The 27,761-nt window shown below is 36.7% G+C and overlaps 2 protein-coding genes and 2 long non-coding RNA genes across 6 annotated transcripts in view; 3 read left to right on the forward strand and 1 right to left on the reverse strand.

Annotated features, from left to right (window-relative positions):
- Window positions 1-27,761, reverse strand: part of LOC133530085 (calbindin-32) — a 175,314-nt gene that overhangs the window by 29,571 nt on the left and 117,982 nt on the right. For both annotated transcript variants that reach the window (XM_061867916.1, XM_061867917.1), the window contains exons 4-6: window positions 6,964-7,053; window positions 6,090-6,176; window positions 1,571-1,627 (exon numbers count right to left, since the gene is read on the reverse strand). In XM_061867916.1, the coding sequence (XP_061723900.1) occupies window positions 1,571-1,627; window positions 6,090-6,176; window positions 6,964-7,053 (234 nt within the window). The remainder of the gene's footprint in view (window positions 1-1,570; window positions 1,628-6,089; window positions 6,177-6,963; window positions 7,054-27,761) is intronic.
- LOC133530343 (uncharacterized) lies at window positions 1,847-2,976 on the forward strand. The gene is made up of 2 exons (XR_009801298.1): window positions 1,847-2,165; window positions 2,736-2,976. It is a non-coding gene; the product is annotated as an uncharacterized LOC133530343 (long non-coding RNA).
- Window positions 12,536-17,488, forward strand: LOC133530095 (uncharacterized). Its single transcript, XR_009801253.1, has 2 exons — window positions 12,536-15,268; window positions 16,877-17,488. It is a non-coding gene; the product is annotated as an uncharacterized LOC133530095 (long non-coding RNA).
- LOC133530118 (uncharacterized) lies at window positions 22,121-27,760 on the forward strand. 2 transcript variants are annotated; one of them, XM_061867957.1, is made up of 3 exons: window positions 22,121-22,252; window positions 23,726-23,856; window positions 27,229-27,760. In XM_061867957.1, the coding sequence occupies exons 2-3, from the start codon at window positions 23,726-23,728 to the stop codon at window positions 27,461-27,463; spliced, it is 366 nt and encodes a 121-aa protein (XP_061723941.1). In that variant the 5' UTR covers window positions 22,121-22,252; the 3' UTR covers window positions 27,464-27,760. The 2 variants fall into 2 exon arrangements, with proteins under 2 accessions (XP_061723941.1, XP_061723942.1); XM_061867958.1 differs by lacking the exon at window positions 22,121-22,252 and adding an exon at window positions 22,667-22,812.

Genomic DNA, 27,761 nt, shown 5'->3' on the forward strand with positions numbered 1-27,761 from the left:
TTTTTCTCAAGTATTCTAGGTATTATAGCGCCATCTATTTATGGTTTTTTGTCGGACACTTTTTGGTTTATGCAGATTCTGTTCCTTGCCTCTACCTTCCATAGAAAAAATGTTTCGGAATGACAGATGCTACGAAAAGTCACGTGACTATTTCCATATACATATTATTTAAATGTCTATTGGCGCTTTCTATCAAAAATTGTCAACTTGGCTAGGCCTCCGGCCTCCGGCTGCAATTACAATGAAGCGCGGCCGAGATAATGACGTCCATTACAGATATAAAAATGAGCACATAATAATATGAAATCTACTGGTTAAATATAACGATCTGACTAATACAAAACTCTATACATATACATATATGTTAACGGCACCAATCATGAGACATGTAAGAGAATTTTCTTTTTTGGAATATTTTTGTCATTTCACTAACACCTGTACAATTTCTACCGCTTTATGCGTTAAAACTTGAATGTCCTATTCGTCCTTTATGTTTTCTATGTATTTAATCAAAGCTGCTGCAATTGGTTTCAATATTATTAACAAATCTTGTTCAATATTATTAACAATATTATTAACAAATCAAAGTCTTGTCTGGACACTACAATGTTCCAAATATTAAAGACTTATACATATCAAGCCAGAATGTAAGGTTAAGAGGACACTCTAAAAAACTAGTCAAACCTCCATGTGCTAGCAACCCTAGGAAACACTTCTTGCCAAATCGTGTAGTAAATGTGTGGAACTCTTTACCAGATACTGTTGTTAGTGCACCGTCAGTGAACTCTTTCAAAAATAGACTAGATACACATTTTAGAACATTAAAAAGTGCTAAATAAACACAAGTGCTGCGATATACACACATCAGCTCCAAGAGCTGCTAGTGTATCAAATAAATAATAATAAATAAATAATAAATTAAAAATATATATTTTTTGCTCCAGTCATGAGATGTATGGCGCCATTAATTTTCAAACTAATAAATGTCAATGAAATATTAAATTTAAGCAGCTCTATTGCTCTTGTTTATTGTAAAATGTTGCTCTAGTTTAAAAACTGAAGGTAAGTAAATACTTATTTTACAGGATTTGTTTATACCATCCCATTACTAGTGCCAGTGCCATTATAGGGGACGGTGTTTACTATAGGTATCTACTGAAATTTAGTAACCTTACCACGACTGCCTTAGCAGTGACAAACTGATAGTCAGTGATATTCACTAACGTCTGCGTAACTTACTTTCTATACATCTCGATCGCACTAATATGCGAGTACGAGCGAGATGCATAGAAAGTAAGTTATGCGCACGCTAGCGAATAATATGTCAGTGTGAAACTGGTGATAGCCGATATCAAATTGATCTCTAGTTCACAAAATTTGCCGCGTTTTTCGTTAAAATATGGTCTCCTGTTAATACTATCTCCCCTACTAGGTATTTGACTAATATTATTACTCCACGTCGCATGGGTTACCATGGCAACACACTAACACATAATATTAGACTAAAATACCGTTCGAGAAATGGGCCCCAGATCGTAAAATTTAATAGGCCTCTTGAAAGAACCGTTACCTTCAGTTCGTCGGCCTCTATGTACCCGCTGCCGTCCGTGTCGTACTCTCGCCATATCTGAAACAGGGACCTTGCTGTATATGCCGCAGCCATCTGGTTAAATTTGCCAGCTAATGGGTCACCTAGGCTAAATGCCGGCAACCAATTTGATGCCTAGGCCGATAGTTAATTGAACTAGATCACTCAACGCTTAACAACTTGACGTCTTGTAAGTCAGCTCTTTGAAAACGACTGGTTCACTCAGTCAAGTGATTTAAATGTAACCTATGTCTGTCAAGCAAAGTCTGTCAGTAGCAATGTAAAGCAAACTGAAGTATGGCAACACTCACAGAGCAGTATTGCGCTAAGAAAAGCAGCAATGTACATCGAACCGAAACATATTTTTTTCCGCTGAGCGCGCTCTTCGTACGTCAACTAAAATTGCTGCTCGCGGTTTATTGCAGCATTTGGAAATTGTTATTATTATGAGAGGGACAATTTTAAACTGGAGTAAAAACGATGTCAATCAATATGATAAACGAGATCAAAAATTACCTATTTGCAAACGGACTATGCTGGAGAAAATAATGTTTGAATCAAATCATTGCTTCCGCAGGTAGCTGGATTTTAATATATTATCAGATTTCTCGGTTGGAATTCAATATTAAAGATATATCACGATAAAATGCAATACAAATGCTCCTTTATGCAACCTTCAAAAGCTAATTAGACATATTTAGGTAGGTACAATCGAAAAATATATCAATAGATTGAATTAAAATAAAGGTTTGTATGCTTAGTAAAAGGTGGACGCAAAAGGCGAGCGCTCGCATTCTTAACCTTTGGTATGCTTAGGAGCAGATCTGCTACATATATATTATATTCAACTTAAACATGAAGATGTCATAGCTAAATAAATGTAAAGGTTAAGGCATTTGCACTTGAGTACTTTTTACCAAACGAGCTGTTAGTAGGTACCTATACTACTGAATTTAACTAGAATAAAACAATCCATTGTTTTATTTAGGTAAATATTAAAACCTAGGTAAGTAACCCCAGAGCCATCACTGGCAGCGGTAGCCCTGGTAGGGTATGACTAACTATTCTTGTCACAATTGCAGGGCTTATTAAATATCTAATATCTGGACTATTTACATCATTTTGATATGGTTTTATTCTGTTTTAGCAAACTTAGAAGACAAATAGGGAGCAAAGAGAACATGAGCACCACGGTAGAAAGCTGTTTTTAACATCAGTTCAGAAACTGAAGAAGCCCAAAGAAAATAATTATGCCACTTGTTAATTGTAAATTAGTGTATTTCTCTTGAACAATGTCACATTCACATACCAGTGTAATTTTGAAATGGTTTTACAATATACTTATATAAATATACAGATTAAAAATAAATAAAACACAACTGCAGATATTTTGGTGTTCATTTAATTTCAAGGCAATTAAGATACAGGTCACTTTAGCTTACTTACACTTAATTCAGGCCATTCATTGAAAAAATATCATTAAGTTACCAATGTTACTGGTCCACTCCAACCAAGCATCAGAATACTTTGTACCTAGTCACTTATTGCATCTTAAGCATAAAACAGATCTGTTTGAAAATTTGTAATTTCAAGTTTAAAGTTTCCATTCCAAGTTTCAAAATGTATTTTTATAGTAGTAGTTACACATAAAACTTAGTCTAAAGCAATTTGCCTAATTTATAGTACAGAGATATTCCAATATCTCTGAGACCACTCTTACATGCTAGCTTAGTAAGGTTTTGCTCACACTACTGTTTTTATACAGGCTAAAAATGTTAGATATTTACATGTATTGGCTAGATCATATTTTATATGTAGATATTTAAAAAAGTCATTTAGATATAAGGAGAATGCTGTTAAGAAATTTTATTAACTTTCACATTAGTCTATTCAAGATTTGTCAGGAACTGACACAATTTCAGGTACTCAAAATATTAATAAAAGATACCTTGACAATGGAAACTTAACAACTTCCACTCATGTGAGTAATATGGAGTTATATTGTTTCTGGATAAAAAAAGGTATGATTTAAATGTTAAAATATTTTTCTAAAATTATGCACACTGAATAAATTATTTTAATTTATTGAACAAACAGGTAAAGCGACTTAAAACTTCTCTTAAATAGGTACATACCGACTTCAGAAAGTATAAACTAGGATTTTCCATAGGTATACATGTGCAATAGCTGAGTGCATGAAACAAATCAGCCTAAATAATATATTTTCGTGATGATTAACAAACGGACAACTTTTACAATAATAATCTAAACTATTGGCCCAATTTTTTTAGTTTTTTTAATTAACAAGTTTATTTTTCGTCTTGTTTGCGTTGTACACGTATCTACGTAAACCGCCGTAGGTAAGTTTTGTGTGAAGAGAAACTTTTACGAACGCCTTATATTGGGCGAGTTTTAATCCTGCAACAAACATATGGAAGTATTAGGTAGATGTTGCGAAAGAAAGTAGGTATAGTCAAGGTTCTTAAACGTCTTAAGATTGTTTAAAAAAGTTACCTTTGAAAATATTTGAGGACTTCGTCTGTTGATATTGGGAACAATCGAATCAGTTGCGGTTTCGAGGGCACAATTCGTGGTCTTATTGGATATATTTAGGCATACGTTTTATCTTTATTTAAGCCTTTTAACCCTGAAACAGAAAAAACTGCACATTATCTTAAAAATTCTCCGGGATCTTGCAGTAATTATCATAACCTCAAAATTTTCTAATGGTTAAGATCAACGAGCATGATTTTACTTACACTGTAGGCATCTTGACTTTGCTTATGGTCATGCACAATATTATTTAATATATTGATATTTATTTTAATGCTGGGAGCAGAAATTTCTCTTGAATTAGCACCGATTCGGAATGTAAACAAACAAGATGGACGATCCACATTCTACAGATAAAACACAGATTACACGCGATTTTGGAATTATTCGAACACAGTGTTGCTAGCCCGCGATTTTTCAAATTTGCCGCGTTTTTCTACTGACAAGATTTGCTTGACCAACTATATATAACTTAAAGAAATGAAATACTTGCCTAACATAAAATAAAATGTGACTCTTAAATATGTAATGCAAATAGTGTTGGTTAAAACTAGAGTCCTTTGAGTCCTCTGCATTGAAACTCGACTCAGTTTTTCAGACTCGCATATTAAGTCTAAACTCGAATTCTTTTCAACTTGTTAGAGACTCGAGACTTTTGTAGGGACTTGAGTCCCTTTCAGAGAACTCTCAAGTTTTTCTTTGCAAAATTTCGAAAGTTCGCTTTGTCTTTAAGTTATAAGTTAGTTGTAGCACACAAATAATACAATAACGCAAAATGTCTTTACTTTTATTTAGGTTAAACCTATGAAATTGTTGACGGAGTCTTTATTCGGAGGCTCGAGTCTTTTGGAGCTTTCTTAAAAAAGACTCCATAAATGACTCGCCTCGGGACTTAAAAGACCCGGAAGTTTTTTAAGCGCCGAGTTTTGTAAAAACGAGTCGATGTTTTCAAATTTAGACTCAAAAGAGTCGAGTTCCTACCAACACTAAATGCGAAACAGACCACCGTCAGTAGTAATTATGCAAGAAGACTGTAATATTACATTGCTATAGAGGCCGGGAAACGAAGGGTTGCAGGCCAAGTAGATATAGATAGGGATACGCGGCCGGCAGGCGGCAACCCCGTTTCTCGCTCAGATTTGTGTAGTGCTTTTCTCAAACTTGCAATAAAATGAGAAAAATTGTATTCATTTTGTTTTTTTCGTAGGTTTATACAGCTAAAACCAAATTACGAAACTACTGCTATTTCATAACTGAATGTCAAGACGTTGTGTCACAATTCGACGTTAAAAATTACTATACTTCAATGGTTTAAAAACAAAAGAACGTTGCATTGCAGGACTAGGTGTGTAAGACTGTATGAAATTCCTTTACATATCATCTTCACGCACCGCACCGGATACGTAGTATTTCTGGACCTAATTTGAAGTAAGTCATGTCAACATTTCATTACAAGTTTGAGAAAAAAATACTTAAAGCAGCCAAACCAAAACCGCTGCAACACTAGACCCTACAGTAGGGTCCCTACTCATAGTATTGGGTTCCTGCCGGTGAGTAAGATTGCCAGAGCTCAACGAGGGTGCGCAGTGTTATTTCTTTATTTCTTTATTGTATTGCAGTCATGCTCATTATACATTAGGTGTTACAATTTGAAGATGGTAGGTACGTGACACCCTGTAAGGGCACTCAATATTTCTTAAGTCTAGGTATTTAATACTTATGGCAACGAGATCTATATTTATAACGTTATATTTTATCGACTTTTATGCAATATAAGATATAAAATGTCAAGTTCGTTTATGAAATTAATAAATTAATAAATAATGTTAGGGTTGGTAATACGCATAGCACCTGTGGATTTCAGGGCGTCCATAGGCTACGGAGACTGCATACCACCAGGCCTGCAGTATGCTTGTTTCACACGAACGTAGTACAAAAAATAACTTACTTTCATAAATTCGACACTGGATTCTAGCGGGTTGTCGAATCGGAACAGCAGCAAGAAATTTTCTTCCATAGGCAACAGCTGCGCCAGCTGAAACAGATGTATGGATGATTGAGGATGTTTCGTGTACAGTCAACCAATCTGATTCCCGGGCCACAGTAGAACCTTGTCGCTTTAACTACTAGATACATGACATCTTAGAGCATTTAGACTGGAGACGCTATGTATGTCATTTTCTGTACAAAACAGTCTGTCGATTTTTGCGGGAGAGGGGCACGTCAAATGGCTATTTGTACCTGACGTAAAAATAGCTATGTTAGATAAACGTCAGTCCATATCAAAGTATTCACAATTGAGCAAGGTTTCCGGCAGAGGGGTAAGCTCTTAAAGGCGACTGCTGTCTAAATGGTCTAAGCATGACATACATCACTCAATAAGCACTGTCGTAGAAGATAAACAGATTGATTCACTATGACATGGTTCTATAGTGAGCTAGGAATCAAATTGGTTTTCTGTAATGGGGTGGTGAGGGGAAAACTGCAAGGAACCATAGGGGCTATTTTAAAAGATTGATAAAGACCCTTTCATACAGCCGGACATCGAACCGAAATCGTTAGTAATACGGAAATTTCAGGAAGGAAATTTCATACTAAAAAAACCGGCTACGAGCATGTCGGACCATGCTCAGTGTAGGGTTCCGTAGTTACGCCACCGTTAAAATAGACTTTTTACAAAAACTCTAAAACGGCTGAACCGATCTGGTTCGGTAGTTCGTCTATATTGCAACGATTCTGTGCCCCAAAGGCTACTAATTAAAAACTCGCCAGAGGCGGCAAGCCTTTATTTTTTCTGTTTCAAAATATCTTGTGATAAATACCTCTCGTATATCAATTTTCCCATCTTGGTTGTCATCGTAGGCCTCCATAAAACATGCTTTCAGCTCCACCAACATGGAGTCCGACACCGCCTGGAACAAGGAAGAAACACCCTCAGACTTGCTTGTTTGAAAAATTGGATAGTTTTTTATGGGATGAGAGCAGCCGCCGTCTTTAAGGCCATACAGCGGCTGCGTGAGCGTAGTCGTGCACGTGCATGTGCACTAAAATTTATGAGCCGTACACGCACACGACACGCAAGCGGTGTGCTGTCTCTTATAAGGATCTATATAATACAACGCGCGCGTGCACATCTACGCACATGCATCTGGTGTGCACATCCTGCTGAGAGCGTCAAGGTAACGTAGTGGCACTAGTGATAGTGACCAGTACCCGGCACTCCTAGCTGTGCAGCTACTGCAAAGATTTGCCACATTAAGAAATAGGCTTCTTGCCCTTATTTTCTTGCTGTGCCCTGACGGTCACTGGTGTTATTACGTTATATTATATTTTCCTTTTTTTCTTAGCAGAGAAAAGACAGAAAGTGTCCGACAAAAAGGCACACCCTGTCGGTACAAAACATAGATGTAATATTGCAATATTATCTACTAATACCACACAATAAATAATAATACTACCGTACAGAAATGATACTTGCTACTCAACCGAAGTTTGACAGCGTTTCAGGGACGAATTATGCTGTCCCTTTCTTATGTATGGCACTATCACTTTCGGCCATTTAGGGTTGTCAAAATTTAAGTCATTATCTTATCTGTGGTCTGCACATATAGGGTACGTCAAGTTGTGCCAATGATGAGCCGAACGGAGCCAGGAAAAGCCGAAAGGAGGAGTGTCGCCCCACTGCTAATACCAAGATCCAACGAAATAGTCATATCATAATATATGTAACTAAATTTCACTGCTATTGCTAGTTGTGAATTGACAAAGAGTTATTACATACTCGTATTTTGTTTGACATTTTCATATTCTCACTTTTCTACGTTGGCTACCGACAGTTATCAAATCATGTTGGTTATTTAAATAATTACAAAACTTACTAGAGCTATGAGAAGTACTAATTGTATTATAATAAAACATAATAGCTAATAACGAATAGGTACACAAATTGTATCCATAATTTCAGCAATTATAACTATTTAAAACCGAAATAAGTGTAGTCCAATAAGTAAATATTAAACACTAAATAAGCCTCCTTGAGTCTGAAGAGTAAATAACAGATAATGGTAGCCTAATTAAATAGCTATAACTATCAAGTTTCAACGAGTGGTCATTAGAGAGACAAAATGTAATTAAAGTTAAATTAAAGCTATCAATTGTTCACTACAGAGGGCGCTAAGGTGTCATATCGTTCTTTTGTATAGGTTATCTAGATGCACATAGATGGGAGGATCAACCAGATGTGCTATACGCGTGCGCCCGTGAGGGACAACATACGCAATGCGCCAAATTAAAAACAATTTTTAACATTCCTGACAACATACCCAAAAACAACCTACGTAATATGGTCGGGTTATTTGTTGCCTACCATAAGCCATAGCTAAAATTTACGGTGGGGAATAAATAATTAAACTGTGACAAGGACAAACAATCATAGCGCTTTCTCTGCAACTGTTTTAATATTAAAAAAAGTTATCGTTGAGTTCTCTCAATAATGCGCTGGTGGGCTAGCGGTAAGAGCTTGCGAATTGCAATCCGGAGGTCGCGGGTTCAAACCCCGGCTAGTACCAATGAGTTTTTCGGGACTTATGTACGAAATATCATTCGTATACCAGTCGCTTTTCGGAAAAGGAAAACATCATGAGGAAACCGGACTAATCCCAATAAGGCCTAGTTTAGCTACCCTCTAGGTTGGAACTTGGAAGGTCAGATGGCAGTCGCTTTCGTAAAAATTAGTGAGCTCCAATGAGCCGTGTAAAACTTGTTATAATTTTTTAAAGTACATATATTTTAGATTTTTAGGGTTCCGTACCCAGGGTAAAACGGGACCTTATGGCTAAGACTCAGCTGTCCGTCCGTCCGTCCGTCTGTCCGTCTGTCACCAGGCTGTATCTCATGAATCGAATCGCTGAAGTCCCTCGAGAAAGGCTTCATGATTGCTATTACATTTTTAGCAGTCGTATTGTGATCAAAAAAATCTACAAGGTTTTGAAGTCAAAATATTATTGCAGTATAGATCGTGTCATTCACGACGACGCGTGCCTTGACTCATATTAACATGACTTTAAAGGTTAGATTTGACAAACCTGCGCGTCATCGTCAATGACACGCTAATATATCTGGCAACTAAAAGCGGAGCGTAGTGGAACTAAGCAACTTTTTAAAAGCAAAGGTAGCAATTCAAAAGCATTCTAATCCCTCCTTTCATTTCAGCCAGCATAAAAGTATAAAACCCACTTTTAAATTATCATCTGCGACTTGAACGCGTCTATTGTTGTCCGCCATTTTGAATGGGAAGCAATTTTAAACTCCGTCGCCGCGTTCCGTTTCGAAATTTAAATTTTCGCTTATGATATTCAAATCATGTTCTGGAATATTCTTGTTTTTCCGTGATGTTTGTAAAGATGATTACTTAGAGAATGTCAGAGATTATCTCTGTGGGTGCAACATGACAGATTTCTTCCAGTGCATGAATATATGGAAAATTATTATGATATAATTTTGTCACCTAACAATCAAAAATTACAGAATGTCAGATAGGGACCAATAATTAGACTCGGGCTAATGAAAGAAGACAAGACAATGGCGGCAAATAAAAAAAAATGGTATTGTAACTTGTAACCCCCCGTTGTATTTTCAGAAATGGTTCCTTTATAAGTAGGTATCGAAAATTCATATCATGTATCAAAATTACATTGGATAAGCTATGAAATAAATACTGAACATATTGTCGAAAATCACTTCCCGCTCGTCTCTATTTGAATGAATGAATCATATAAATAATTAAAAAAATGTTGTCCTCAACTGACACGATACATAAAGGGCCCCACTGATTACCAGTAGGGCTAATATGGTCGGTGTTTTATCATCTGTCATCATGCCTGTCACGTTCTAACAAGTATGCAAGTGCGAAAGTGACGCCTGATATGAGAAGTGATAAAAATGCGACCATGTCCTCTGTAGCTATTTGTATGCCATGTGGCGTAGCATAGTGATACTTTATTATAAATTTAAGACCTACTGTTGTACATACCTATGTTTAACAAATAAATAATTTGGAATTGGAATTGGAATTGGAATGATATTCGCAGTTATTCGCGATTGTCAACCGTTACGAATAACTGGCAGGCCGATATCGTCCGAAGATCTGGTAATCAGTGGGCGCCCTTTGGAGGCGTTACAGACATTTTACATTTATATTATTATTGATATAAAAAGTTTTCAGTATCAGCTTTCATTAGCTCATATTATATCTATAATGAATCTCAACCAACGCGCTAAATTAAAACTTTCTATAGATCAACCCTTTTCGCCTACATTTTTTAAATTGGCCGCCTCTTTCTGTTGAAAAAGTGGCTGTGCCAGAGTATATCTCCTCTTCTTCCTCGCGTTGTCCCGGCATTTTACCACGGGTCATGGGAGCCTGGGGTCCGCTTGGCAACTAATCCCAAGATTTGGCGTAGGCACTAGTTTTTACGATAGCGACTGCCATCTGACCTTCCAACCCAGAGGGCCTTGTTCGGATTAGTCCGGTTTCCTCACGATGTATTCCTTCACCAAAAAGCGACTGGTGAATATCAAATGATATTTTGTACATAAGTCCCGAAAAACTCATTGGTACGAGCATGGGTTTGAACCCGCGACCTCCGGATTGCAAGTCGCACGCTTTTACAGCTAGGCCACCAGCGCAGCCAGCCAGAGTATAGCAAGACCGACAATTAATCACATACAATTTTTTCAGTAGAAAAGGCACGAATTTCAATTTTCCTATGGGACGATAATCTTTCGCACCTACATTTTTTTTAATGCCATAACACCTTTTTGTTCTAGCGCAAATGGCTTGGCTACCTATAATTTTTGACAGACGTTTATGAATAATTCCATGTTAGCCAGTTGTGTCTATGTTAAATTCTTTATCTACGAAAAATATTGCGACAAAAATATTCTGCTCTTAAAAAGCTTTCGGTTCTCTCCGTTCGAAATGGTTCCAGAGTTTACAAATATTCCCAAACGAAAATATTTAAAATTGGAACGAAAATCCGTATGTAAAAAATGTAATATCACTAGCTGGGGCGATATTGTGTAACCAAATTAAAGGTTTTGTCGTGTTCAGCGAGTGGGCTCTGAAAATCAGAACCAATAAAGTAAAATTGCGAACGCGTGGTTCGAGGGACGGTGTGAAAAATATCATGTTATCGAACATTTGCAAGAAGTAACCAAGAGCAAGGAACCGGCCGCATTGTATGGTAATTTAAATATTTATAATCAAATAAAGTACTACAGACCCCCGGCGTATATAAATTTGGCAGTGTGCTATTGCCTCAATATAAAATATACGTATAACAAAATTACAATTATGTTAAGTTTAAGTTATTTTGTATTTTTTTTCCATACATTTTATATTGTTTTTGTGGCAATAAAGATAGAAATAGTCATTGTTGCACGTACAGGCGGTAGGTGTTTTTATGCGTATTTAACTAACACTTGCATATTAAGATTAATTTTATTGTATTACTAACTAATAATATGGGCTCATTATGTCTGAAATAAATGACTGAATTGAATTACAAAAATATCATCGGAATATCAGCGCTATAAGTCGCCAGCATTATGCTGAGATGAGGCAAATACGTTGCATTTTCTCTTTTCTATGTTTTATATTAGTATATAGATACGAATATACATATCATATCTTAAGGCGGGATTCCACCAGTGTACGGCAATGAGCAGCACAAGCATTTTTGTATTGAATATGCTTGTGCCGCACACCGGTGGAATCTCGCCTTTACTTTTACTTTTACAAAATTTTGCATCGCAAACAAAAAGTTACAACTCCGATATCGATACGACTTGTAGTTTCCTAATAATATATATAGTAAAATCACGGTTAAATCTATGCAAAGACACCTTCGATATCATATTTTACGATATTAATTTAAATCGAACAGACAGAGAAAGTATCGATCGTCGTCGACTCTCTGACTACTTGACTAGGAATGTTTGGCGACGCGCCACGCGCCATACAGATAGAATACGGACAAATTGTCACAGATATTGTGCAGCTGTGATATCGTAAGTATATAACATATTGGTAGTAGGAGGAACAGTTTATAGCAATTATATTTTATAGACTCATGGTGACGTTTTATTATGTTTATGTATAACTGTACCCCTAGTGTAAATAAATTCGATTTTGAAACGTGACGTACGCGTTTGCGTTTAGTCTCATTTTGTATTGGATTTAGAAAGAGCGCGCCAAGCGGGACGTTTTGGAAACTCAAAATCCTATACAAAATGAGACTTAACGCAAACGCGTTCGTCACGTTATGATGTCGATAAAATTTACACTAGGGGTACAGATATGCAACGTAGGATTTTTATTTTGTCATACTTGTCTTTGCAATTTGAAAAGTATTGTACAAATGTTTCACAAAAGTATATTATGCGGGTTTGTATTGTATTGTGAATAAATTTGTAAATACGTAGGTTGAATCAAAAACTTTAAATTATAATAATGAATATAAGTGGTATCAGTGTATCATAGTGTAGGTGACCCCGCCTATGACGCCTATGGTCCCGGGTTCGAATCCCGGTAAGGGCATTTATTTGTGTGATGAATACAGATATTTGTTATTGAGTCATGGGGGCTTCTATGACTAGGTCGATCTGTGGAAGACTGTCCCTAAAATATTTATAGTTTAACAAGCAATTTACTTCAAAATCCGTATCTAGGACACTTTGAAAAGTAAGTAGGTATGATGTATCCGTCGGTTGGTATATTATATAAAACATCTTCCTCGCGTTTTCCCGACATTTCTGCCACGGCTCATGGGAGACTGGGGTCCGCTTGACAACTAATCCCAAGATTTGGCGTAGGCACTAGTTTAGGGTAGGGTAAACTAGGCCTTGTTGGGATTAGTCCGGTTTCCTCACGATGTTTTCCTTCACCGAAAAGCGACTGGTAAATATCAAATGATATTTCGTACATAAGTTCTGAAAAACTCATTGGTACGAGCCGGGGTTTGAACCCGCAACCTCCAGATTGCAAGTCGCACGCTCTTACCGCTAGGCCACCAGCGCTTCGGTATATTATATAAAACAATGCAGTTAATACACGTGCATCATAATAAAAAAATATTCAACTTTGAAGGCAAAGGAATTATTCAATTATATTACTAAAAATAAAAACTATAAAATTACACGTGTAGGTAAAATTACCAAGTATTCTTAAAATGCCATACGATTAACGGAATGTTAAGCTATTTCGAGCTATTGAAAAAATGCTAAAGTGCCTTTTAATGTAATAATAGTACATAACGATACAGGTGCGAAAAATAGGATATTCGAAACGAGTGGCGATAAATTAAAACACGACCGAAGGGAGTGTTTTAAATCGACACGAGTTGCGAATTACCTATTCGCACATGTATCGTACAACGTTTTACAGTACATATGGCCCTTTAAATGTTCGTCACAGCAACGTAATATGCTAGTTTTCGCACTAGTGCGGTAAAGTAGCACCATATGTACTGTAAAATATATTTTTCAAGGAGCCTATGATTAAATCTAGATTTTAAGAAAAATTGGACTCAGTCGAAAGAGCGTAAGCGTAAGGTGTCGCGTAAGCGTATCGTAAAAACATTACGAGTACGAGACACGTAGAGTTCTGGGCATCAAGCGTTTTATAAGTGAAATCTTATTAGTTGAAATCATGTTGTGCTGGCGTCAGATGGCGTCTGTCTTCGGCGGATGTATCGCCGATCTTACTTACTCGTCAGATGAAGATTTTTTTATGGTTAGATTATGTTAGAAGTTTTGTTTTTTACGCGTGTATTACGCTACGCCTGTCGTAATAACGACAGAAATCTCATACGCTACGCTACGACGACGCTTCGTGTGCGGACTTGTTTGAAGTTGTACGTGCTCGTAGTGTTCCCGTTCTACGCGCGTACTCATTTACGCGTCTCTGACATTCGCTTACGTGCCGTGTGCTGAGGTAATGATTATATGCTCTTTGGTCCTGAGGGCCTAAATCGAATTCCAAACATACAAGCGATAAACTTAAGTCTAAGGAGAGATTTTGCCTCCTTGTGGATGTTCTGCCACTTGTACAGTGTGATGTGCTCTAAAGAATGAATGAGTCATAACCTCATGCCAATAAAAAAAACTATTGCCTCTTAATTGCCACCTCTATGCACGCAACAATTTGTAAATCACAAAATATGATTAATGCATGTTAGTTATAAGATTTTTTGAAAAGATGTGTCCCGTCGAGTTCCATATTGGGATACCCTGCAATTTAGGAGGGATTTGAATCTTCTCGGGTCAGAGGTGTTGGTTTAGAGACGGCGTAGCTTTTTTGACGTTTATAAACGCATTGTAATATCTTTATCTTTATCTTAAAACATGCGTAGACATGAAAAGAAACGTGGATAAGAAACTGATCAGTTCTTCTTGGACTTTTAGATGTTTTTTTTTTAATTTTTCCCTCTATATAATTTATTTAGCCTTGAAGACCAACCGTTCCATATTGATAAAGACGGGTGTACACGTGTTCATATTTAGGTATACCTTTATACAATAAATATTTAAAATTCAAACAAACGCATATATCAAAGTAAAAAATGCAAGTGAATTTGTGAAATACTCCAAGTTTATCTTGAATTCCAGAATGTGATATACCCGCTTTATTTTTCTGACAAATTCTTTTCTATTTGTATTGGAACAAGGTCTCTAATAGCGTGTTTTTCGCAGCTTGTTGTTTTCGCACAGTCGAGTTTTAGCATGTATTTAAACTCCTTCAAATCTTCGAGCTCACCACAACCTAACTTGCCTTTAGCGCAGAATAATTAATAATTCGCATCTCGGGCTTCGTGAAGTAATAACAAAATGAACGCCATAATTTTTTCTGGTTTATTATTATCTGTCTTCGCTGCGGTCTCCTGTATTCCGGCCGTTGAAGATATCCCATCGGACTTGGAGCTGCCTGAGCCCATGGATCATGAGTTCATTAAATGTCTTTGGCGTTCTATTGTAAAGTTAATAGTATGTCTGAATCACAAAAGAAATGAGAAGGAATGTTTAAATCTTCTGGTTGCAGAAGTTACGAAATGTCTGCATCCTAAGTAGGTAAGTACCCTTTTTTTATTTCTAATGCTCTGAAAGTGACACATTGTTTATTTATAAAGCGGGCTGATTGTGACACGTTTCTGCTCCAGGGCGTTTTACTTTCCAAGCCGTCATTGGCCTGTCAGGGGTATTCTGATTTTAATAACAGGTTAAGAATTAGATCAGATCCATATCTAAGTCCTGACCTGTTAGTAAAATCACAAATATCACAATACACCGGTATAAAAACTGTGCACATGTGCGCGCGCTGATGGATGGAACATGCTTATCTAAAACATGTCTATTCACTCTAGATTTAAAAAGATCCAAATTATAGTAGACTGGGAACAGATTTGCAGGAAGTGAATTTCACTCCTTAGTCGTTCGCATGATAAAGCTGGATGCGTAGCGTTCAGTGCGAATCAGCGGCTGAGTAACGACGTAAGGGTGAAATGCAAGTCCGCGTCTAGTCCCGCGGTGGCAGAACGGAGATGGGGGGATTAGAATATGTAATCCCAATCGCACACTCCCCGAAATGTATCCTGTGCAATACCTGTACAATAAACAGGCTACCTTTCTACGGTGTTCTAGGCTCTGCAGTCTAGCCTCTACCAATCTCGCATCTCCAATAAGTTGCCTAGCGCGTTTGAATTTACTATGGCGCACTTGATCTTAGGAATCGGACAGACTATACGAAATACCCAAACGTTCAAACTAGTGGCTCCGTAAGCTGTAGACTGTAAGATGTATACTTAAAAAAAATATTATTAATTTAATTTTTTTGTTTCAAAAACTTATTTTTCAAATCAAATCAAATAAAAAAAAAATCAAATAATGACATTTTCCGCACTAGCATCGAAATGTACTATTGCTACCATACGAAACATACTACTTTTCACATCACCTATGAGGAAATTATTAAAATCACCTAGTATCTTGTTCATTGAAAACCATCATCTTCCTCGCGTTGTCCCGGCATTTTGCCACGGCTCATGGAAGCCTGGGGTCCGTTTGGCAACTAATCCATACGACTGCCATATGACCTTCCAACCTAGAGGGAAAACTAGGCCTTATTGGGATTAGTCCAGTTTCCTCACGATGTTTTCCTTTACTGAAAAGCGACTGGTAAATATCAAATGATATATCGTACATATAGTTCCAAAAACTCATTGGTACGAGCCGAGGTTTGGACCCAATTTTTTTTGTTAACACGGTTTCATCCAGTTATTTATAGAAGTCCCGTTTCCACGATATAAATTCGCTTATAAACGGTTGGCAATTTGTCCGGCAACTTCCAACTTCGTGGAAGCAAGATAAATGGAAACTCCATTCTTTGAAGTAGGGTAGGATGACCAAGGATCTGGGTTTTTGTGAGACTTCTTAATCGGAGAACACTGTTTCGGAAACCTTTGTTTTGTTTTATGTACTGTTTTTTTTTCAACTCCATAATAGCGTCATATAAATAAAATTTTACTTAGTTTTTTTTTTTAAATTTCAAAATAAAAAATATCTGAGATAATCTTTAAAAAAAGTAAAACTGACTTCAAAAAGGATAACATATAATAATATAAATAAGTAATAATATAAGAAGCGCTTAACGAAATTAACAATGATTTTCTTGTGTTACAGATGCCGAGAAGACCTAAATCCTACATTTAAACAGGCCTACTAATATCATAAAAAATATGTAATTTACAAACAAAGTAACTTCACTGACAGTAAAACGCAAAACTATTAAATAATATAATTATTTAAATATTTCATTTACGAAACTAGATCTTACCATTCCATATTTAAAATACCTAACCTTTTTAAAATGAGCTTTGATTCGCTATCATCTGCCAAAAGGCTTGATTTGGAGCGGGCTAATAATTTTATGAGACAATTTCGAGATGCGGATTCTAAGGAGTCGAAGAAACGTTCGCGAATCAATTCATGAAAGTGTGGAGTCTCTACGATCGGGACAGTGAGTTGGAAAACGAACTTTAAGCAGTTTAGTTTTAGGTTCAAAATTGTTTGACAATGTTGATTGAAAATTTGACGACCTCTTTAGCTATTAGCCTGCTACGATGGCGGTTCTTGGACCATGGGTTCGAACTCCAGTAAGATCTACTCGTAATAATATAATATTAGCGTGTGCACAAATATTTTCCTATTCTTGTAAATTTTTGACATATTTATTATTGTATTCTCCTTATATACAGTCAAGGTCATAAATATATGTTATGTAATATTTTAAAATGCCTTTTTATTGCACCCACCCTGACATTTTTCTGTTTGATCCTCAGGTTGTCTAGTAAAAAATCCTATTAGATGAAAGACCGTCATCTGTATTAAAAAAAAAAACTCCATAAATACATGGGGAAAATATTATAGGATTATTTATAGGACATAACACACGTAACAAACACCTACACAATATGGGTAAAACAGACGGCCCCATCCATGTGCAGAGCGTGCATGGAAGAAGGAGAAACAACAAAAAACATTCTCCTAGACTGCAAACATGTAGAAGTATACAGGAGCAAATACCTAGGGACCCCGCGCACACTAAAGGAGGCAGCTAGCAACCTGAAAACATTGCTAGGCTTCGTGGTGTAGCTGGGGTGGTTAGAGTAGCACTGCCTCGTTTCACGCAAAATAGGTACAATGGTTGTCGACTTGCGGAAAATTCCCAGAAGCACTAACTAACTACGTTGGCAAAATAATCAAAATATCTATCTCCTGTAACCTGGTCTAGCTTATCCCTAGTTAAGTACAATGTGCAATGAGGGGTAAGTGAAATTTAGCAAATGAGGTCATTATAAATTATTCGAGAGCAAGACTTGAGTTTGCAATATTCTTATCCCCGGAGTTACACACTATGTTTTTCATCACACTTGCTCGAAAAAGATCTTATTTCATACAGTATTCTGAAGGACATAGGCATGTATTGTGCCTAAAACTTTGTGTCTAACTCTGAAGAAATATCAGTGATGGCCCATGACCCATGAAGTCACAAAAAAATTGCTGCCTTCAAAATCGCGATAGATGACATGAAAAATATTTGTTAAATTCACAATTTTATTTCATAGTAAGTGCTTGGTCGTAGAAAAAGTATTGTATGCAACGTTGTTTAACCGAGTCAAAAAATACTCGTGGAGTCTTTATTAACAATTTTCTGCTTCGCCTCAAATTGTTACTCACGCCACTCGCCTTTTTTGACCTCTCTTAAACAACGGTTGCATAAAACACTATTTCACCACACCAACTGGTAAACGCCCTCGTCAAAAACGAATGAGAAAGTTGCATAATGTAAATATTTATCAACCTATCAGTTTTCCTTGTGTCTATCACGCAAACAACAGGTGTGTCAACAGGTGTGTCCACAGGTATAGGTAATTTCCCAACAAAAGAGATAATCTACATTAAAATAGAACCAATTAGTCACGGTAAAGATCTATTGATAATATTATAATTAGTTTTGTATGTAGCGCAAAGTAGATCATTTACTGTTGTCTCATTCTACTACAGATAATAAAGGAAACAGAAGGTTCACTTGGTACTTAAACCGCTACCGTGACTTTATCTCTTAATAAGTATTTGCTTGTGGGCTGACCCATTTTCTTTATAATACAACATACACCTACTCAGTAAAAATAAGCCGAATTATTTTATTTTTAAAAATATAAAGAAAAACATTTTTATTTAAACCAACGTCAGTATCCTATCTAAAAGATGGACATCGTAACAAATATAATAAAAATAATTTATTCAGACAACACATCAATGCAAATAACACAGATAATAAGGTGGAAGAAGAAATAAATAAAACAGAATTAGAGATGTGAAGCTGAAATGGTCTCCACCCAGCAATGCACAAAAGGGTCATGTCAGTATTGTCAGTGCATGTTGTCAACATTATCATTACTTTCTTGAATAATTAAATATTGGTGGAAAATGCCACAGTGATCGACCAAGTCCTAAACTATGTAAAGCTTGTACTACTAGTATGGGTACTGTACTTGGCGATAAATCATTCTTAAATATATGGACAAAAATCATAACCCTGCAGCAAATAAGAGTTACTTATTAGCGTTCATAATTAATATCCCCAACAGAAGCGTCAGTTGAATCTGCTGACACGTGGTCCCAGCAGCCCGGAACCTCGGAATTCCAGGAATCCCGTAATCATCCATCAAGTCAAGTGCAGCCGCTGCGTGTGTCAGGCGGGGAGATGTATAGCTGTGATTATTTACCAGGCCGTTTAGCGTTTTTCCGCGTATTTGAGCACGCGAAACGGATATTTAAGAGAAAAGGGCTTATTACATCATTCTTCTGTTGGAAATTTTATGCTGAGAGGGAAGTAACAAGGTAAACATTATTATAGACTCTTTAGTGGTAAAACGCCCTGATACCTCTACTTTTATGGTAAGTAAGTAAGTAAGTAAATATTCTTTATTGCACCAACAATTATACATTTTACATACATGTAAAACTACAAATGAATTTTAAAGGAAAATAGAACCAGGTAACAACAGGCGGTCTTATCGCTAAAAGCGATCTCTTCCAGACAACCTTTAGGTAGCAGGAAATTTCGAACTCATACAAAAGTCAACAGGTAGTGCAAGGAGCTAAATATGGAGACTATTAAATACAAACACACACTACTTATATAAGTATTAAAACAATACCTAATATACTAATAAATATACAATATAATATAATACAATATATATATATTTATACTTACACATATACAATATATAAATGGCAACTTAAGGTAGAGATAGAAAGTATAGTTTCAGCTGATTTTTGAAAATGGGGAGAGATTTAGCTAATCTTAATTCTACTGGCAGAGCATTCCATAACCGAACAGCCCGGAAGGTAAAAGAGCTATTATAAAATTTTGAAGTAGATAAGGGAGGAGCAAGAATATGAGTCTGAGAACATCTGATAGAAGAGAGATACTTGAAACGCTCTTTGAGATAAGGTGGTGTAGCGGGGTTAAAGAGAATGCCATATAGGAGGGCAAGAACATGAGAGTCACGGCGAAGACGAATAGGAAGCCACTTGAGCTGAGAACGAAACTGAGACACATGGTCATATTTGCGCAAGCCAAATATAAACCTTATACAGAGATTCTGGAGGCGCTCAAGCTTATTCAGCTGATCCTGCGTAAGGTCAAGATAGCAAATGTCAGCATAATCTAATATGGGCAGTAAGAGAGATTGAGCTAGCGCAATTTTAGTGGCGTAAGGCAAGAAATTTCGAAGTCTGCGGAGCGATGCAATTGCAGCAAACATGGTTGTGAATTGTATTGTTTTCTTTTTTGAGGAGTGCGATAAAGTGTTATGTTATGTTATTTCTCTTGCTCTCCCATAAGAAAGTGTCCAAGGAAAAGGTCTTAATACCCAGAGAATAAAACCTTCCCGCTATTAGTAACTATGTAGGAACGCGCCTAAAACATTACGTCGTATAAATCAATTAGGTACTCATATATAATACATACAGTAGGTAAAACCGGCATAAAAAGACCTTGAAAGGACGACGTCAATAACGTATCTTAAGTGGAAAAGTGTGGATATTAACCGTGAAAACATGTACCTATGAAAACAAGTTACATAGATCGGTGTAAAATATTAAATTACGCGGGAAATTCAACTTCCACTGTACGAGTATATGTCTGCGGTTACCAGATCCCCGCTTTTGTTATGGAGTCGACATAACATGAACACTGATATATTTTCGGTCGAATAAGGTCGCTGGTAGCCTAGCAGTAAGAGGGCGTGACTTTCAATCCGAAGATTGCGGGTTCAAGTTCATACCCCGGCTCGTACCAATGAGTTTTTCGGAACTTTATGTACGAAATCTTCTTCCTCGCGTTATCCCGGCATTTTTGCCACGGCTCATGGGAGCCTGGGGTCCGCTTGGTAACTAATCCCCAGAATTAGCGTAGGCCCTAGTTTTTACGAAAGCGACTGCCATCTGACCTTCCAACCTAGAGGGTAAACTAGGCCTTTTTGGGATTAGTCCGGTTTCGTCATGATGTATTCCTTCACCGAAAAGCGACTGGTAAATGTCGAATGATATTTCGTACATAAGTTCCTAAAAACTCATTGGTACGACCCGGGGCTTGAACCCGCGACCTCCGGATTAAAAGTCGCACGCTCTTACCGCTAGGCCACCAGCGCAACTTTTCGCTGAAGGCAAACATCGTAAGGACACCGGCCTAATCCCAATAACGGCCCAGTTAGGTTGCAAGGTCAGATGGCAGTCGCTTTCTTAAAAATTAGTGCCTACGTCAATTTTTGTGATTAATTAGATTAATTATCAAGCGGACCCCAGGCTCCCATGACCCATGGCAGAAAGCTGGGGCAACACAAGGAAGATAGTGATGATGAAGGTAGTTTACCGGAACGGATGGTGTGTATCCGACTCGCGCTTGACCGGTTTATTATCGTCACACGCTGAACGCTCGCAGAGGAAGTATGGCGCTATAAATCGCTGACAATTCAATCGGAAACAGCAAACTGACGGTTTCCAGTGATAATATATATTTATAACCCGATCAAAGCCCCTGTTCAATAAATTTTAATAGCAACTCGTGGCTTTCGTAAGTAACTTAAGTGCACATACTTGCTGCCCAACCAAGATGGAGACAATGATATCACGAGAATCATAGTCGCATATTTTCAAAAAAGATAAAAGTTTTCTGTCACGATTTAGGTAATAAATTAGGGAGTGTCATCATTTTTGAACTAAAGATCTCCAGCGTTGTAGCTAGAGGTAAAACAAAAAAATGGAATGCATTATATTTTCAAGCGTTTTTTTGACAAAACACTTCTCCAAATTAATCTGTGTCAAGTTTAGTCATGCGATATTTGTAAACCAGCACTTCTCTGAATCAGCGATAGTGCAATCTTATCAGTTGACAGTCTTCGTATATAACTATCCCGGGACGATCCATTGTTATCAAAACTATATAATCATACGCTACTGTGAAGGATTTCTTAACAGAGCAAAGTGAGTTTGAAACTTATTGGAAGCTTTTATTTCCTTTTGAATATTCGTATGTTTGTTTGTTTCTGTGTGTTCAATAAAATCTTGCTATAGAGTATAGATCGTGTCATTCACGAAAACGCATGCCATAACTCGTAATGTCATGTTATTAAAGGTTAGATTTGATAAATCTGCGCGTCATCGTGGATGACACTAAGTATACTTAAGTTTCCGATGGCGCAGGTTTTTTATACAATTTGTAGTCCAATAATGTAAAGTCATTAGTATTATTTACATACATATTTATATAATAGAATAATTTTTATTCGTAAATACAAGACGCATTACATTACATAATATAACAAAAACAAAGAGTATAAAGTGCCACGAAATGGCCTCATTTCAGCATGTTGCTGGTGGCTTCCAACACTGATCTTCCGATTAGACCATTTAGTACAATTTGAATAAGGGTTGAAAAAGACCCTATAAAATGTATTGATGGGTATTTCTAAAACCTGAAGTTAAATTATTTTGCGCAAGTTTTATAGGCCTTATCGTATCTATCAAGGATCCGTATCATTAAAGTGAGTAACCATGTATCAAACTCAAACAAATGGAAACCTTTCAATAATTAACTAATTTGATAAAATAAAAATAAACTCCTATTGCATTTAATGTTAAGTGTTTTCATAAAATAGACCCAGAGCACACCGGACGTTTAATTACGTTTATTATTTTAGTCTTTCAGCCGTTACATCTATAGATAGATTGATAGATAGATAAAATCATTATTCAACCACAACTTACATGCTTTGTGACACAAACAAATAACAAGAGAAAAAGAAAATTTACAAGAGACAAAGAAAAAGTAACATACAATTTGACACTAATATCAATAACAATGTATTACGTGTCTTATTTTTAGATTAGTAGAGATATTAGTAGAGGGTCATGTGTTGTGGTAAAGAATAGGCGCTGACTCAGCATAAATGCTGCGGAGACCACTGCGCTGATCTTCCGTCAGAACCTTAAAACCTACACTAATAAACGACCAGTGCAGCGCTAGTCAATGTACTTATATGTATAAATATATACTTATGCATATTACATATATTTGTACTGTAAGTATGTCGGTACTGTAAATATTTGCAAGAAAATATGACACGTAGTTATTATACTTATTAATTTATAAGATGTGAGCGCAAGTGGATAGGTAACGGCAGGTAATGGTGTGGTCAGGTGGGGTTAAGTTTTAGGCACTTCGTTTTTGAGTTTCTAATAGGTATTGGCGTAATTTAATTTTAAATTGAGGCTTACTTTTTAATACTCTGATTGGTGGAGGTATGTTGTTCCAACATTTGGTAGCCCGATACCTAAAACTTCCCCTGAAGGCAGCAGCGCGGTATTTTTGAGGCTGCAGCATCAGAATACGCGGGGCTCTAACCGAGTGACAGCTTCTGTTGTCTTGTCTATAATTAATTACCTTAATATTTTCAGATGAAGACCCTATTCAGCTTACTGGCGCTAGCCGTGATCGCCCAGAGCGCTGTTTTGGTGGACAAGAGCGCGACGGCACGAAACAACATTAACATCGGCGCTGTTTACCCCGGCGACCGGCTGTTGTCCAGGTAATTTGATCTTTTTGTCTACCGGTTTGGCTCAGTGGGTAGTGACCTTGCCTATGACGCCGATGGTCCCAGGATCAAATCCTGGTCCTGAGTCATGTATTTAAATATTTATAAATATTTATGTATTATATCGTTGTCTAAGTACCCTCAACAAAAGCCTTATTGAACTTACTGTGGGACTTAGTTAATTTGTGTAATAATGTCCCATAATATTTATTTATTTATTTTTATGTAATACTCAGCTAGTCATTTAATAGGAAGCGCTCATCATCGCCTATAGGCATTACGAGTAGGCAGCATTGAAAAGCCACTTGTACGTTGCCAACCATTGATAACTCCTACTCGCTTTTTGAAGAATTAGCCATTAGCTAATGACATTTCACACACATTCCACATTCTGATCTAAACTTTTCATTTAATCTGAGTAGAAAACGAAACACTGACGCATGCTCTTTCTTCGTGCCTCCTAAGTTTCAACTTCTTTTGCATCCCTTTTTTTAAGCAAAGAGAATTTAAAATGGACGTAGATTGACAAAGAAAACTTTGTAGCCAAAGTACTGCCATCTTTCAACACATGATTAAAACTTTTAGAACGCCATTTGATCCTTTCGAGCGATGAGGCCATAACCTTTAGGTTGTGGCCGGGAAGATGGCGCCACTTTTTGATATTTAACAAATTTAACTCATATCAGTGAAAGAATAAGGATCAAAGTGAAATGGCGTTTTAAAAGTTTTAATCATGTGTCAAAAGATGACAGTAAATTTACGTGGCTACAAAGTTTTCTTTGACGATACACCTCTTTTACAATTTATTTTTGATTTAAGTTAAAAAGTATTTGTGTGCCAAATCTGTTTCATACCAATTTCAACAACGAGCGCGATCGAGGTACTGTGATGGAAGTAATATAATTTTAATAATTGGTGTATTTGTAATAACTTTATTTCCAGTCATTTCATATAATTGACAGCGAAATTCCGAAAATCGATTAGAAGCTAAGGGCCGATACAGACGGACTGCAACTCGACTGCAACTTGTATGGGAACTGCATGCCGACTGCACTCCAACTGCAACGTCGACGTGCAGTTCCCATACAAGTTGCAGTCGAGTTGCAGTCCGTCTGTACCGGTCCTAAGGGACGCTGAGGGTAAATCTAATAATATTCGCTTAAATATGAAAGAACACTCTAATTCATTTTAGTACAAAATTCATGCCTCCGTTACGTAATAGGCAAAATTGTTGTTGATATTTATAAATAAAAATATTTAGACAAATTTAAGAATTCTGTTAAAAAATCAAGGCTATGTTGATCCTAGGTATAAAAATTAAGGTACCTACTTGTTACCTTGAGACGACCGGTGTATAGTTTCATTAAATTGCATAATGGCAATAACATTATGTCTTTATTTCAAATATATGAGCTATCTTACCTAATCTTAAATGACATTGTTTTCATAAAAAAAAAACAATAAAATGACTCTGTGACACGACGTAAGCAGCATTTGTTAGGATTAAATTAATTTGACTTTGTATATTATTAAGGAATACATTCGCTACTGGAGCTAAATTAACTCAAATAAATAAATTAAAACAAAGAATAGGTTGAAAGCGGGAATCTCATTAAATATACGCCCGCCATCCTTTCAAGTACTTTATTTTGCCATTTTAGCATTTAGATGTCGCATTTATCGTGTGTAATAGTAGATACAATTATTCCTTGTCACTGTCACCTGTCGCCTGTCACTTTGTGAAGCAGGTTCGGAAAGTACACAGACCCTCGAGGGACATATACATCCCATTTGCAACATCTCTGCCACGTGTGATAAATATAGTCTCGAGGTCGATTCCAATTTATCAATTTAAACAGGTTTCGATACGACCACAGAATAAGTAACAGTACTACCGTATAGAAAAGAAACTTCATACAGAATCGAAGTTTGACATCGATTCAGGATCGAAACATGCTGTCCTTTTCTTATGTATAGTACTATCCGTTTCGGCTATTTAGGGTTGTCAAAATTCAAGTCATTATCTTATCTATGGTCGTACACGCAAGGGACGTCAAGTTGTGCCAACCCTAATAATTGTTCGCAGCAATGCTGAACCGAACGGAGCCGTGAAAGCCCGAAAAGGAACAGTTTCGCCCCCCTGATACGACCTTATTTTACGACTTTATTCAGTGTGCTGGGGACCTAGGTCAGTTTAGGTATATACAGGCGCCATCAGATGTATCGGAGCGGCCAAGATGCTCACAAATATCTAAATACACCTCTATTGTCAAAGCGTTAGTAGCTATTCACATATTATTCTATTTTCCTCTAGTCAATACAAGCTTTTTTTCAGCTTGCTGGGGAGCTAGGTCAATTTATGTACAGTCGCCATCAGATATATCGGAGTGGCCAAGGTGCTCACATATATCTGAACACACCTCGTCAAGGCGTTAGAGTGTGTGTTCAGATATTTGTGAATACCTTGGCCGATCCGATATATCTGATAGCGACTGTACTTAAGGTTTTTTCCCAAGAAATGAAGTCAGAATGTTTATTTATTTATAGGCCCATCCCATTACTAAATCAAAATATATTAGATTATATCTTAGTGGAAACGAGAAATGTGATAATAAAATCGGTAGAATGCTTGATTTCCCTGAAACCGCCATCTTGTAATAACTGACTGTGACGCAGCAAAACATTTGAGTGACGAGACACATCCTTAGTTTAGAAGGGATGTGGGTGTTATCTCATTTACATTTGACGCTGGAGGCGAACTTCACTCATATTATGCTACGTAACGGTGATACGAAGAAAAGCGACGAAACGCTTTGATAAAATATACTTCTAGGTGCCCTTTGACTTGTTTGGGTGTTGGCCTGTTCTACTATCTCTTTTCTATAGTGCCGCTGGCCTGACCTGTTTTACATATCTCCTTTCAATGGTGCCTTTTTTTCCAGAAACTACTTTTTTCATCGTAAAAGGAAAGTTATTGTGTTTTGTGTTACACTTACGAAGTCATTCAGATACCTAAAATGAAGCGTTTTAAATGTGGCTTTTTAAGTTGATGTCCAACCATAAGTTCGATCCTTGTTTTAGTTTCACAACTGAAATTTTGCAACTAAAAATTATATTAAGGCTCTGTTTCAAAAAGTCTAAATAAAGTATTGGATAACTAATTAATCAGTTAAGATTATTTAAAGATTATGAAACGGCAACGATGAATTTATTCGTCAGATAGTGGCAAGTAGCTTATTGAGGTCTTAACTTGGACGTTGTGAAACAGACCCTAACAATTATTGGCGATTGCAAAAAAATCTTACCCAATTTATGACCAGTTGTAAAAAAGACTTTTATTTATATATAAAACTTTTCTAATTCCAGATCGTATGTCTATAAGCCCGCAATAGCCAACACCATACAGTACGAAGACTTCATCTACCGTGGCAACGCCTCTACCAGGATATCAGCCATCCTAGCCACAGAACAGGGCTACTACACGCAGCGCCCTAGCATCTGGATCAGGAGCGGTGGTCTGGGCTATCCCAATGTGACCTTAAGTGTCCAGTCCTTGAGGGGCTATGGTTATTATTATTTGATCGATATTTGGGGTCGATAAATCTGTACCTGTTTGATTTAAGTGCAAGTTTATAATCAGGAATTAACCATTTTTTTAATGTAGCTAAAAGTTTCTGATTTACATTGGTTTCCGTTTATTAAAGTATTTATCTACCTACGATACGCCCAGTTAATGTTGAAGGTACAAGTACAAACAGACAACATTTAAAATTGAAGTCGATTAATTCCATTTTGATAATTTGATAAATTATTTGTGAAACTAAGTATCTCGACTATGAAATATATGTGAAAAATGTAAATAAATGGAATTTATATATATAAATATCTAAGTTAAGAAT

The sequence above is a fragment of the Cydia pomonella genome, chromosome 22 (genome assembly GCF_033807575.1).
Source record: "Cydia pomonella isolate Wapato2018A chromosome 22, ilCydPomo1, whole genome shotgun sequence".
Lineage (NCBI taxonomy): Eukaryota > Metazoa > Arthropoda > Insecta > Lepidoptera > Tortricidae > Cydia > Cydia pomonella.

Coding starts and splice junctions, on each gene's coding strand:
- LOC133530118 (XM_061867957.1), top strand. CDS start 23,726: ATGAAGACCCTATTCAGCTTACTGGCGCTAGCCGTGATCGCCCAGAGC. Junction 23,857..27,228: donor GGCGACCGGCTGTTGTCCAG/GTAATTTGATCT, acceptor TTCTAATTCCAG/ATCGTATGTCTATAAGCCCG.